Raw genomic sequence first — 13576 nt, forward strand, 5'->3', positions numbered from 1 at the left:
TCCTTTTAGATTAAATATCGTACTTTCCGCACATGATAAATGAATTCATCCGTATAACTTCATCCGTAGGTGGACTGATCATTTCCACCCACTTACTCTTTTGCGTTTTATTGATTGTTACTTATTTGGTTTAGAAAGACCATTCTCACTTTGGGTAATGTGAACCAGATCTGAAGCCTACAACTTGCATTCTTTCTCCTAAGCAAAAAGGGGAGTTCCAGCCAATCTTGCTGGTTTTATTTATAGCATTTTATTTCCTGAGAGAAGACAGGAAAAGTCAGTCTTCCCCTCACTCATCTGGCTTCTCCTCTGTGGTCCCCCAGCTGCGGGTCGGAGCAGGGGCGGGGCTACGGGTGTGCGGGGAGGCTGGACCGGACCGGTGCCCGGTGCTCCAGCAAATGCGAGATCAGAGGAGGAATTATGTCATTTCTCCGAAGGAGTGAGTTCAGCGTGCTTCCGCGTGTGTCTGACTGACAGCCCCACACAGGACCCAGCGCATATAAGGAGCGCCTGCTTCCCGGCGGGTGCCGAGCTCCGAGCCCAGCTCCTCTGCTGAGTGGGGCTGGGTCTCCTCCCGGACCCGCATACCTCCTGGACCCCATTCCCAACTCTGAGAGAAGTCATCCCTGCAGGTTTTCCACATAAGAGGTAAGAGCTTTTTTTAAATTTACCAAAACATTTCATTGTAGTTTAATTTTCAGAAAAGGCTCTTTTTGATTCTAAGAGGGGAGAAGGAGAAAGTGCAGAATAGGTTTGAAGTAAGGAGGGGGCGTGCCTATTAGCACCTAAACAGCAAACATGTCTTCACTGTGTGCTGCTCAGTTGGAAAACTGAGGCAAGGAAACTCATTTTCAGCGCTTTATTTGCAGGGATGATGCTGTGACCTTCCTGGGCTTTCGCATCACCTGAGGATTCTTGTTACTTTCGTGAATGTACCTGCCTGGAAACTTGGGCAGATGCTTCTGTTTTCAGCTACAAAATAAGACGTTTCCACATAAAGTTTGTTATTGAGGTGCGGCCATGAGAAAGAAACTAGAAAAAATTGTTCCTCAGAACGTGGAAAATAAGCAGAGAGGTTATAGAGACAAATTCTAAACATTTTTCACAGCTGACAAGTGTTTTTGAACGTTCTTAATGAATAATATTTAGTAAGTCTGTGAAGAGTGTTCTGACTGTCCGTGGACTCCAGCTGTTCTTGAAAGTTTGGGGAATAATTTGCAGATGAAAAGGCAGCGGGGAATTAGCGTGACTTCTGTAAATCCGAGTTGGGTTCCTTTGGGGAAATCACGGCCCTCTTGACCAAGGGAAGGAGGTATTTCTCAGTGAAGTTATGTTTGCTTTGATTGTTGATATAAAAAGAATTTTAAAAGATCTTTACAAGTTCTAATGATATTCTGTTGCAGAAGGCTTTGGAAACCTTTCCTTTGGAAAAAATATGACCTTAAACAAGCACTAAATGTGTGAAGTGAGGCGTAGGATATGGGAGCGTGTGTCCCTGTCCCTATGGCGTGTGTCATAGGATATCATACGTGTTGCCTTCTAAGAACACAGGACTTGATAAGGCTGTACCAGCCATACCCGCGACTCTGACCCTGCTGTGTTCTTTTTTGCTGTCACGACCCCCTGAGATAAGATGGGACAGATGGCAGAGTGCCGTTACTTCTGCTTAGAATCAGGGGATTTGATTTTGTTAGCAACAGAGTTCAGTGTACTCCCTTGAGGCTGATAGGAACCTGAGCCTCCAGAATTTGGAAATTTACATTTTGGATGGAGCTTGTCTTTGCCAGAGGCAGTGGTCACTGCTGTCTGCAGGGGACAGAGGTGCACGTGTGGCTGAAGGGGGAAAAGATCCGAGCTTTGCAGACGTGCCTGCCCACCGTTTACTCTGAAACACTTGTGTAGTGTTCACTGAGTGCCAAGTGCTAGTCTAAGTCCCTTACGAGGGTTCACTCGTGTAACTCAGCCCTCTTGAGTCCTATTAACATCCTTACTGTCACTGTACTGTGCTGGGTGGTCATGGGGCAGCGCATTCCAATGAACAGCCATGCGCCCTGTGCTTGCTGGGCTTCATAAGCCTTTACAGACACTAACTTGCTTGATTTATTTCTCACAATAACCCCATGAGTAGAAAATTTAAATGCCTATTCTTCATTCTACAGAGGAGGAGACTGAGACCAGAGAGGGTAAGTAAGTTTCCCCAGGTTGCACAGAGGGTGCCTGACAAGGCAGCTCTGAGCCCGGCCCGGCGGGGGCTTGCATGGGTACACAGCTGGCTCCTCGATGTGCAGGTGGAACTCAGCGAAATTCTGGACTTGCTGTGGAAAGACTGAAAGAAAGTGTCTGGATCCCAGGGGGAAACCTGAGGGTCCTGCGTGGACCCCGCTTCCCCAGGGGATGGTCCCCATCTTGGGGGGTATGGGTAGTTCCAGGTTCCCAAATCCTTTTGGAGAGGGGACTCCTTGGATTTCTTCGTCACTGAGAAGCTCAGGATCTTTGAAGCCCTAAACAGGGAGGGGTGAGGGTCTCAGCTTGGCTTCGCCTCAGCGGGACGCAGTGTATCACTGGAGGGGCGTTGGGACCACGTGCTCAGCGGGGAGACCAGAAGGCCGAGCAGGGGTTAACGGTGGAACGGGCTCCTGGCCAGTCTCTGACTTCTGGGCCAGTGTCTGCTGAGCCTGCCAACTGAGAATCCTCAAGAATGGAAAAACAGGCCTCAGGAAAATAGCAAAGCAAAGTAAAAATGATTACTAAGTAGAAGGCTATTTTTTTTTTTTTTTGTAATTATGATCCACCAAACTAAGTTTACTTCTGACTCATATACAGTTAATATTTATTCTATTTAATTAAGTCATGTGCAACTTTTTTCTTGGCTATTTACACAAAATGTCTTCATAGGTTATTTTCCCCAAGCTGACATTTTTCTGAATTCAAACTTCCTGGGTTTACATCCTGGCTACACCTTTCAGTAGCATCATTGCTCTGGGCAAGCACTTAACTTCTCTGAACTCCACTTACCCGTCAGTAAAATGGAGATGATAATAATAGTTGTTGCCTCCTAGGTCATTATGAGGGTTAAATAATATGAATATTTAGGACGTCATTAGCACAGTGCTTGTCAGCAAATGCTAGACCAGTGAATACCAGCTACAGTTAGAAGAATCCATTGGAAAAGCACATTTCCTATCTAGCTTTAACTGCCCACAAATCCATGTGTTTCTGATTTTCCTATACAAATTCTTTTAAAATGGTCGTATGAGTAAAAATTCCAATGTACACTAGACGTTGAGGTTATGTATTCAGAAGTAACAGGTCTGATTTATCTGCAGGGGTCCAGCTGGGCAGAGGCAGGATGCTGTGGCCGCTGCTGGTGCTGGCCTTATGGCCCTGCTCTCGGGGTGAGTGTGGACTGCCCCCCCCTCCCCGGTGACCTGGGCTCCCGGAGCAAGCCTCACCTGCGGGAGGAGGATGGACAAAGTGGAGGCCTAGATGGAGCACCTCACCTCTTGGAACCTTCTTAACTTAGTTTAAGATAAATCCTCAATTACTTTTGAGTCCATACACCAGGAAATCATTTATTTTTGGAAAATCCAGGTGGTAGAGAAAGATACCCTCCGACCTGGAGATGCAGTCTTTTGCTGGGCGCTTTTCACCTTTTTTCGTATGTGATATTTACAACATACTAAACTTTTTGGTGTTTTATAACTTCTTTCCTTCCCACTTTTTTTTTTTGCTCTTAAAAATGTATCAAAAATATTTTTCCGTGTGTTTCTTTTCTTACAACGTGATTTTTAATGACTGTATAATATTCCATTAGAAGGTAACCCCCAGTATTTTTAGGTCAATTCCCGTTTACTTTACACATCCCATCTACACTAGTATAAATGATGCCTCATGGAATACTGCTGTGAATACATATATCCTAGAGTTTGTGATTATATATTTAGGATAGCTTCCCAAAGTAAAATTGCTGAGTCAAAGGTTTTAATTATTTTAAGGATTTTTGAAATATGGGCAAGTAACTCTATTGCAGGTAGTAAAATGACACTTCTATCAACAACACTATGTATTATAATGCTTTAATTTGCCAAGTATTAGATGAAAAGTTATTCTCTGTTTAAACTTTCTGTTCAGAAAATTATTGTGAATGACTTAAAGTGTTAGGATTTGGTGACGTCTGACAGCATCTCTTTCCAGTAGTTTAGATGGTGACTTAAAACCATTCATTTGTGGCCTTATGGCTCATCATCTCTCAGATGCTCCCCTGCAGGGTGAGCCCTGAGTGGGAGCACGTCTTTCTACAAAATAAGGGATTCCCACGTGACGAGCTCAAGTCAGCTGATCTGTCTAAGAAAGCGACATGAACTGTAATTGCTTTCTAATAATGCGCCAGTGGCAAGACTGGAGGTGCACGTCCCTGCAGGATGCCTTTCTGGGCAATCAGATGCTAGAAAGAAGGTCGCCTTCGAGCTTCAGCTCTGGGTGGAAGAGCAGGGAAGAGCAGGTGGCCAGGGTCCTGGTCCGGGAGCAGGGGGGACCGGGCATGACCCGGACGCTGCATCCTTCCTAGAGGAAGGCTGGCTGGGCAAAGCGTCAGCTGGTCTGAAGAGAGGGCCCCTGACTGGTCAAGGGCGGAGCTGGTCCTGTGGAAGCAGATGTCTGGGGAGGGAGGATAGCGGGGGTTTTCGAGGAATAAAGCCCTAGCACCCAGGTGAGGAAGGGGGGGACTTGGGGCCCCGAGATGAGGGCGCCTGCGCCTCCTGCTCTCCGTGACCTCCTTGCTCTGCTCCCCGGGCAGCCGGTGACCAGGACGAGGACACCGCCTTCGACCTCTTCAGCGTCAGCAACATCAACCGCAAGACCATCGGGGCCAAGCAGTTCCGGGGCCCGGACCCCAGCGTGCCCGCCTACCGCTTCGTGCGCTTTGACTACATCCCTCCGGTGAGCGCGGAGCACCTGGACCGGATCGCCGAGGCCATGCGGCGGAAGGAGGGCTTTTTCCTGACGGCCAGCCTGAAGCAGGACCGCAAGTCCAGGGGCACCCTGCTGGCACTGGAGGGCCCAGGCGCCGCACACAGGCAGTTCGAGATCGTGTCCAATGGCCCCGCCGACACCCTGGACCTCACGTACTGGGTGGACGGCACCCAGCACGTCATCTCCCTGGAGGACGTGGGCCTGGCTGATTCCCAGTGGAAGAACATCACCGTGCAGGTGACCGGAGAGACCTACAGCCTCTACGTGGGCTGCGACCTGATGGACAGCTTCACGCTGGACGAGCCCTTTTACGAGCAGCTGAAGACAGAGAAGAGCAGGATGTACGTGGCCAAGGGCCCCGCCCGAGAGAGTCACTTCAGGGTAGGTTCTGCGGGACGCAGCCTAGGGCCTGGGGACCCCAGTGAGGGCCCCGCTTAGTGTGCTGCCTTGTTGAGGGGTCGGGTGTGGCCTTGGAGAAGCAGACACACGTGCACCTACCTACAACAAGCTCCCCGTGCACAACGCACACCCACCGGCACATGCAATCGTGTACACGTGCACACACTATACACGTATGCACACGCATGCACACACACTCATAGACACTCTCACGTGCATCCACAGCACATGCGGCTTTCTGAACCAGGGATGAGCAGAGCAAGCTGTCACAGATGCCTTTTCTTAGCTGCACAAACGGTCACCGATTTCCTGATTGAAGATTGATTTGATGATTGAGGAATCAACCCCATTCAAATGTCTCTATAATCCCAGACCCCCAGATTCCAGTTCAGTACTGACATGACAGGATGACAGGAGAGAAAACTATATTTTCTAAGGAAGGGGCTATTGATTTATGAGGGAATAGTTCCATGTTCACCTCAGTTAAAATATTTTTTACAAGAGGATCTTTCTAAATGCAAGTGTTTAGAACCTGCAGTGGAGGGTGAGTAACTATTCTCCTCCAGGTGTGTGTGTATTCTTTGGAAATAAATGTATGGTTAGACTCAGTTACTTCAGTAAAGGCCTAGAGATGCTGGTCGTGGTCTCTGACCATTGTCAGGAAGCCCCCCAGGCCCACGTGGCCGACTGGCCCGGCTGGGACGAGCCCCTCACTGTCACAGGGCGGGCGGCCTGGTCTCATAGCTGTACCGTCTGTTCTGTGGTTGGAGCAGTGCACGTTCCCGAGACCGACGGCCGCGTGCGGGAACACCAGGCACCCTCAGAGTCCCCTGCGGAGGGAGTGTGGCCCCCGCTGTCCCCTGAGCATGTTCAGAAGACAACCCTTGCCATCCCTCTGGGGGCCACCGCCCCTTCTCTAAGACACTTTTCCTTCTCCTTGGGCCAACCCCACTGTCTGCCTCTTGCCTCAAACGAAGCTTCAAAGTAACATATACAGATAACCCATTGATGAGATTTCAGACCTGCTGAGGGTAAAAGCACAGAAGAAAATGTTCTCACTGCTATAAGGTTACATCTTGTATTTTTGAAATATCGTTTAATGTGGCGTCGAACATTTGCTGTTTATCCAACTCTGTTTCTTTCCTTGTACATTTCAGGGTTTGCTGCAGAACGTCTACTTGGTGTTTGAAAACTCTGTGGAAGATCTTCTGAGCAAGAAAGGTTGTCAGCAAAGCCAGGGAGGTAGGTGTCTGAGCTGCGTGTGGTGCCCCATGTCCCACCTCTGATGGGTTCCTCCTTTGGTGTGTGTGGGGGGGCCGGTGGCACATAAGTAAACATGTTGGAATATGTTTCAAGTGCCGCCATGGCCTTGAATGAGTTCGCGGGTCAGCTTGGATGTGTTGGCCTCTGAAACAATACATTGCTTGAAGGATTAATTATGAATATATTTTAATTATCCAATATAATCCATTTTACATGCCAAAAAATAAATCCCTGGCATTTTAACATGATTTTAAATACATGCAACTATTCCAGTCTACTGATGTGTGAAGATCATCTTAATAAGACAACACCACAGATGTTTGTCCAACCTGGTTTATGGAAGTTTTTTATACTATTCACAACTGTTGATACAGCCTTATTATGAAAATGGACGCCACTTGAATCATTGACAGATAATCCCACGCTGTCTGTTGATTGCATTTTGAATTTACATTCAACCATAATTTGTCAACATTGTCTTGAGCATTTGATATTTGAAGGTCACTATGCCGGGCTTTTTGAATGCAATGTGTCATTTCATCTTCAAAACCCCTTGAGTTGGGCTCATCCACTTTCCTCACTTTACAAATAAAGAAGCGAGGTGCCAGGAGGGCCTGCTAATTGTCAGGGGAGTGGCCTGTGAACATCGGAGCAGCGCACCTCCCGCCCCCAGGCTGAGTCCCACACAAGAGGCTCTTATCTGCCACGTGATCCCATTTTCCGATTTACTTCCATTAAAAGCCTTCTTCATGTCAACTGTAAGCAAATATACATTGTTCTTGTATGGATCCTTGCGTAAGGACACGTAGGATTTGATGTCTGTAATGCACAGTTGTGGCTTTGTGACCCAGCCCTTGACCCCGGAGCGGGAGTGCTGGCTTGACGGTTCAGAGCCCAGAGCCCCGAGCGCTGGCATCGCAGGCAACATCCGAGTCTTTCCATCCAACGCCGTCCACCTTTCAATCTGTGCGTCTTTCAACAGTTGGCCAGTTGAGTTCAGGGAAGGAAAGAAATTAAATTGTGACTTTTGGTGGCCTGTGCAGTGAGAGGACCTTATAAGGCCTCCTGTCACACACCCTCAGCTCCAAACTCCCTGAGCACCACAGCCTCTGAAGCTCTGGACCACATCCCATCCCAAACCGCCAGCTCCGGCTGAAATGCCAATATCAGCCCCTTCGGATTAGGTCATAGTCTTTTTTAGCGGGGAGGTGAGGTCATAAAAAAGCAAAAGTTCTAAAAAGGCTAAGACAGTACTAAGTGACATCCCACAGGACACAGAGAAAGAGAAGGTGGTCCCGGGGGCCCTGATGGAGGGAGACTTGCTTGTCTCTAGATAAGAGCTTAGCATCCTTGGAAGCGGTCACCCGGCGGGGTGGGCGCGTCTCTGTGACAGAGAAAAGGAAAGGGGCCACTTGACCCTCGATGGGGGGCAGAGAGTGGACGTGGCCCTCACCCCGGTCCCTGCCCTGCATGCCACGAACGGGGGGTGTCCTCTCCTGAGGAAGGGCTCTGCCCGTCTTCCATGAGGCAGTCGCGGGACTTCCAGGCACTTTTGTTGTTGCTGTATTTTTATTCTTCTACATACATGTAGTGATTAATATGCTTATGTCTGTACGGTTATATATGGTTTTAGGTCTGGTGAGTGTGAGGTATCAAGGTGAGTTGCAACAAGGATTTACAACCAAGTAACAAAACTCGATCATAGACTGTCTGACAGAATTATAACATTGACAAGTCGTAACTCAGTAACGGAACGTATCAGACAAGACAGCTGAGCATCACTGCGGAGAGGACGCTGGGGCTGGCTTGCCGGCCGCATCCCAGCTGGCCAGGCTCCCCCGAGGGCGACACCCGTCTCGGCACTTGCCTAGATCACTCTTGTAACTAGTGGCATAGCCGCGTGTGTCCCATGTTCAGGGACTTCCAGGGGCTTGTACTGTTTCTGGGGTCGTGAGCTCTGACCCCACGGTTGGGATTCTGCCTTTCGGGGGTCTCGTGAGGCCAGCAGAGAAATGACGAAATTACTCATTTAGCAAGAAAAGAACTGAATTTGTCTTAATGCAGTAGCCAAAAGAAAAGGTGTTTGGGATGGAAAAATGGGATAAATGAGGGGTGAAAGGAGTGGTCGGAATTTATGGAGAATATGGGGCTGGAAACAGGTTTAGGGTGGGGGACAAAAAGAAGGAACTTATCTTAGATAATAAATTATATAAATATTTATATAAAAACAAGAGAAACAGGAAATTGTTGCCTCTAATGAGTTTGAACACGATGCATGATGCAGATGTACGTCTCCGAGGCTTTTTGCATTTTTCCATCCCTGAGCTGAACTTTCGCTCTGCTGATGGGTGGTGTCTGAGGCTCAGTCCCCACGGTGCTGTGCAGTGGGCAGCGCCCTTTGGTACAAGCAGGGCCATAATGGGAAACACCCCCACCAGCTCTCGGGTTCTTGGGCGCCACGTAGCTCAAGTGCTCTGGATAGCGCCCCGCGGGCCCGGCCAGGCTGTGGCCAGAGGCCGGCGGGCTCACTCTTCCGTGTCTTCCCCGCAGCCGAAGCCAACGCCATCAGCGAGAACACGGAGACGCTGCACCTGAGCCCCCCAGTCTCCATGGAGCACGTGGGCCGGGGCGAGGACAAGGGCCCGGAGGTGTGCGAGCACTCCTGCGAGGAGCTGGGCAGCATGATCAGGGAGCTGTCAGGGCTGCACGTCATCGTGAATCAGCTCCACGAGAACCTGCGCAAAGTGGTGGGTGCCCGGGGACCCTCCCTCTAACCACGAGTAACCTCGACTGTCCACCATTAACCAGCACTATCCAGCACTATCCAGCACGACCCCCGACTAGCCACTGCTAACCAGGAGTAACCAGCCGGCTCCCTGGACGAACAGGCTGGCGGTCCCGGATGTGTGGTTAAATGCCGTGTGGCTAGAGGGCGGGAGAGGGATGCTTCTGGAGAATGTGCTCACGGGCCACGAGCCTTCCTCTCAGTCCTTCAGCCCTGGGGATTCGTCTCCCAGGAAACAGAAAGCCTGCACACGGAGGGAGGCACGTTCATTTAAAGAATGGCGTTCAGAGCGGAGCCTGTCCCCAAAGGCACGAGGTCATAACAGGCAAATTGGTTTTCCTCTCCACAGCACATCAAGGGGGAGAACACGTGTCTCAAGTCTTATGAAGCGTGCTTTAGGGCTCAGAGCAGGTTGCTGGCAGTAAGCAGCCTCCGCTGGCCCATCCTCCTGCCATGTCGTCCTCAGGCTGAGCTCCACCCCAAGGAAGCTTGTGCCCCGGGGCGGGGGGCAAGGCCGAGGAAAGAATAACAGAGGGGAGGGGTCCCCAGGCCCCTGAGGCTCTGCTCCACCCAAGGGCCCTGAGCGGGTTCTGACTCGAGTCCTGGATGGGGCACTTCCGCTCCAGCTAGGGCGCTGGCTGGGCACTACCCACGTCGAGTGTGGCTTCTGGAATGTTCTACCACGTGCTGGGCGGGGGCAGGAGCGGGAGGGGGAGTAAGAGCACCCTCCCCTCCCAGCGCTCACCACTTCATGGAGCCTCCAGGGCTGGGGGTGCTGAGACCAGGGACACCTGCAGGCGGGGGTCCTGCTGGGCGGGAATCTTCATAAACGTGGAGGACCTTCCCACGAGCTGCACGTGGCGTGTGACCTCTAACTCTCCGGCTGCTTCAGGACACAGCGCCTCAGCCCTGCTGGTGCCGGTGGCGTCCGGGTGGTCCCGGCGGGGGAGGGGCTGCAGAAGGGAGGCTGAGACAGGAGCGGGGGAGCCTTTGCCCCTGACGCTTCTCTCTTTCTACTGAAAAGAGCTTCGGGAGAAGTTTACCTACATTGGAGTCGGGGATTAAGGAAATTCGCGAGCTCCCTGAATCACACAAAAACATCAGGGCGGTGTGCTTCTGTCCATTTTGCGCCAGAGGGGGGCGTCCATATCTTTTGGGTGACTCTCAAAGCGCCCATCATCCCCAAATCAGAAATGTTAGCGGGAGCAGGGTGCCTAGAAAGAGGGAGGTGACAACACACGTGCTCAGGGGACAAATGGTGTAACTTTCACTTAGTTGATTTTTTTTTAAACTTTGCATTGTTTCCTGCAGTCTGTAATGCCCATGACAGCAGGGCTTATGTCTGTTTGCCTTTGCCGTTGTGCTATCAGAGCCGTGTCTGTCACACTTGGAAGAATGGATGAATTCAAGAATTGAACCTTAGTTTTCAGCTGTGGGTGGCGGGAGGGACCCCATCCCCCGTGGTCCAGCATGAGGCTCCTTCACGACTGGACGCCCTCCATCCGCCCGTGTACGATGGCTGCATAGCCATGCTGCGGCTATGCTGACCCCTTTCCCTCCACTTTGCAGTCAAATGACAACCAGTTTCTCTGGGAGCTCATTGGAGGACCCCCCAAGACCAGGAACATGTCCGCCTGCTGGCAGGACGGCAGGTTCTTTGCAGAGAATGAAACCTGGGTGGTGGACAGCTGCACCAAGTGCACCTGCAAGGTGAGACGGGCACACGGTCTCCTGGCGGCAGCCCCGGGCTGGGGGCCTCCCGCTCGCTGCTCCCCGTGCCGCGCGTGGGGCGTGGGGAAGGGGGCCACCTCCAAGGAGGCCCGAGTCGGCCCCGTGCTTGTGCGCCCAGAGAGCCGGGGAGGGTGCAGCCAGTGTCACCCGGTGGCTGGCCGGTCCCCCGCTTGTTTGTGTTTGATGCCACTCGGTCCTGCGAGGGCCTCGGGTTCGGCACAAGCCGCTGGGGATGGGGTCACTGCCCACGACACGACATGCCACTTGGTTTCCTTATGTCCTGCCACCTGGTCTCCACTGCTGGGGGCCTGGACACCGGACGCCGCTGCGACCTTGCGCGTCCTCCCGCCCGCAGCGCGCGGAAGGCCCAGTGCCCGTGGCTCTGCGGACGGAGAAAGGAGCGTGCGGCGCGGCGAGCCCGCGCGGGCCCGGCGAGAGATGCGCCCGCGTCCCTGTACCCGGCGGGGTCTGCGGGCAGAGACCTCCAGTCTTCCTGCCGACCTTCCAATCCAGCCCTGGGTCAGTGTTCATGTTCCTAAATGAGTGACATAAACGCCTCTTTTCCTTGTAGAAATTTAAAACCGTTTGCCACCAGATCAGATGCCCTCCCGCCACGTGCGCCGACCCGTCGTTTGTGGACGGCGAGTGCTGCCCCTCCTGCTTCCACGGTGAGTGCCCGGCGGGCGTGCGGCGGCCTCGGCTCCAGCGGCCCCGGCTGTGTGACCGTGCGTGTCTGTGTCGGATGGTCCCGCAGGGACCGGGGCTCCGAGGTCCTCCTGAAGCGCCCAGATGTTCGTGGCTCCGGGGTCGCGGCGCCCCTGCTCCTCCTCAGCCTTCCCTCCTGTGCTGGTCCAAAGCCACAGCCCCCGCCTCTGTTTTGAGTCCCCCATCCCCCTCCCCTAGCTGACCCTGGAGCATCTGAGCCTCCTTCACACCCGGCTCCCCGCCCCCTTCCTCGTGGTGTCATCAGCAGCGTTGACTGAATTGGTTGGTTTCTCTGAGACCTGCTCTGCGTGTCCTGTTTGTCTTTCACTGTCTGGTCCTCATCCTGGTCTGGGGGCCTTGAGTCTGGTGACCCGGGGAAGGGCTGGGCAGCTTCCCTGTTCGAGGAGCCCACTGACATGAGCACAGGCTCTGCCCCTGCATGAACCTGAGCAAAATGTGGCTTTTCCAGGTTTCAGATTCTTAATCTGTAAAATAGAGAATGAGTGTCCCCATGACACAGGGTTAGTTTTAGGATGAAAATAAACAGCACGATATGTACAAAAGTGCCTGACGTATATTAGGTGTTAAACAGAGACCAAATCGGACATGCTACAGAGAGTAACAGTGTAATTGCGGGAGCCTGAGGGTCCACGTTTGCCCAGAGGGAGCCGTTTCACGTTGTTGAGTAAAAGCCCAGGAAAGGTCTCCTCAAGTTCTTCTCTTCCTGCTTCTGAGACATTGAATCGTAGCATGTTCACAGGGTTCTTTCCTCCCTGAATGTGACAGCAAGGTGATGGTATCTTTACTATTTACCAGAAAGATCTCTTGCATTAAGGTACATCTTTTCTGTTATTTAGAGATTGATACTTTCCTGTGAAGAATTTCTTGGCAAGAAATTGCCTTTGTATTTAACTTGTTCCGATTTAAAGTATTTGGAATGAAATTTAGTGTCCTGTAATTTCAACCAAAAATTGACGTTTCATCACCACATATAAATCAGCACGTGGAGGTTCAAGCGGAAACAACTCACATCTTAGCAACTCCAGCGAAACCTTGTGCAGGCAGGGTTCAGCGCTCTCCTTTGTGAAGCCGTTAGAAACATCCACCTTAGAAAGACCCCTTTCCTGCCTGTAGACACTGGGTTTCTGGCCCAGCTCCTCGTGCATCCCCCTGCTTCCCCTTTCCTGGGAGGGCAGCCCCTGAGCTCTGACGCTGGGACAGATGTGGGGCGGCCCTGGTGTCTGCCCACTGCCAGCACCCACCTGGGGCATCCAGCTCGGACCCCAGGGCTGGGCTCTGCTGTGTCGGGCAGTCCCTGGGGAGGTCTGATGGGCAGTGGTGTTCCCCCAGCAGACGGCGAGGAAGGCTGGTCCCCATGGGCGGAGTGGACTGAGTGCTCTGCCACCTGCGGGCCTGGCACCCAGCAGAGGGGGCGGTCCTGCGACGTCACCAGTAACACCTGCCTGGGGCCATCCATCCAGACACGGTCGTGCAGCCTGGGCAAGTGTGACCACCGCAGTGAGTGTCAGAGGCCGGGCCGGCCCGGGGTGGGGGACAGCGCCCAGCCCCTGGGGTCTTGGGGGTCCTGAGAACCCCTGCTGCTGCCCTTTCTGGGAGGTGCTCCACCCGGCCCAGGCATCCTGCTCTTCCCTACCTGGGCTCCCCGCTCCTGCCCGGTTGATGAGCAAACTCCCGGACGGGTCAGCCCCGGCCTTTCACTCA

The 13576-nt window shown here is 52.3% G+C and overlaps 1 protein-coding gene across 4 annotated transcripts in view; it reads left to right on the forward strand.

Annotated features, from left to right (window-relative positions):
* Nucleotides 1–447: 447 nt before the first annotated feature.
* THBS2 (thrombospondin 2) overlaps nt 448–13576 on the forward strand; it is a 28517-nt gene continuing 15388 nt past the window's right edge. For 2 of the 4 annotated variants that reach the window (XM_061207648.1, XM_061207650.1), the window contains exons 1-8: nt 453–648; nt 3327–3395; nt 4796–5352; nt 6528–6612; nt 9184–9380; nt 10988–11128; nt 11721–11817; nt 13205–13372. In XM_061207648.1, coding sequence (XP_061063631.1) covers nt 3350–3395; nt 4796–5352; nt 6528–6612; nt 9184–9380; nt 10988–11128; nt 11721–11817; nt 13205–13372 — 1291 coding nt within the window. In that variant the 5' untranslated portion in view covers nt 453–648; nt 3327–3349. Of the gene's footprint in view, nt 649–3326; nt 3396–4795; nt 5353–6527; nt 6613–9183; nt 9381–10987; nt 11129–11720; nt 11818–13204; nt 13373–13576 lie in introns of all 4 variants that reach the window. The other 2 variants (XM_061207651.1, XM_061207649.1) reach the window with 2 other exon arrangements.

The sequence above is a fragment of the Eubalaena glacialis genome, chromosome 12, assembly GCF_028564815.1.
Source record: "Eubalaena glacialis isolate mEubGla1 chromosome 12, mEubGla1.1.hap2.+ XY, whole genome shotgun sequence".
Taxonomy (NCBI): Eukaryota; Metazoa; Chordata; class Mammalia; order Artiodactyla; family Balaenidae; genus Eubalaena; species Eubalaena glacialis.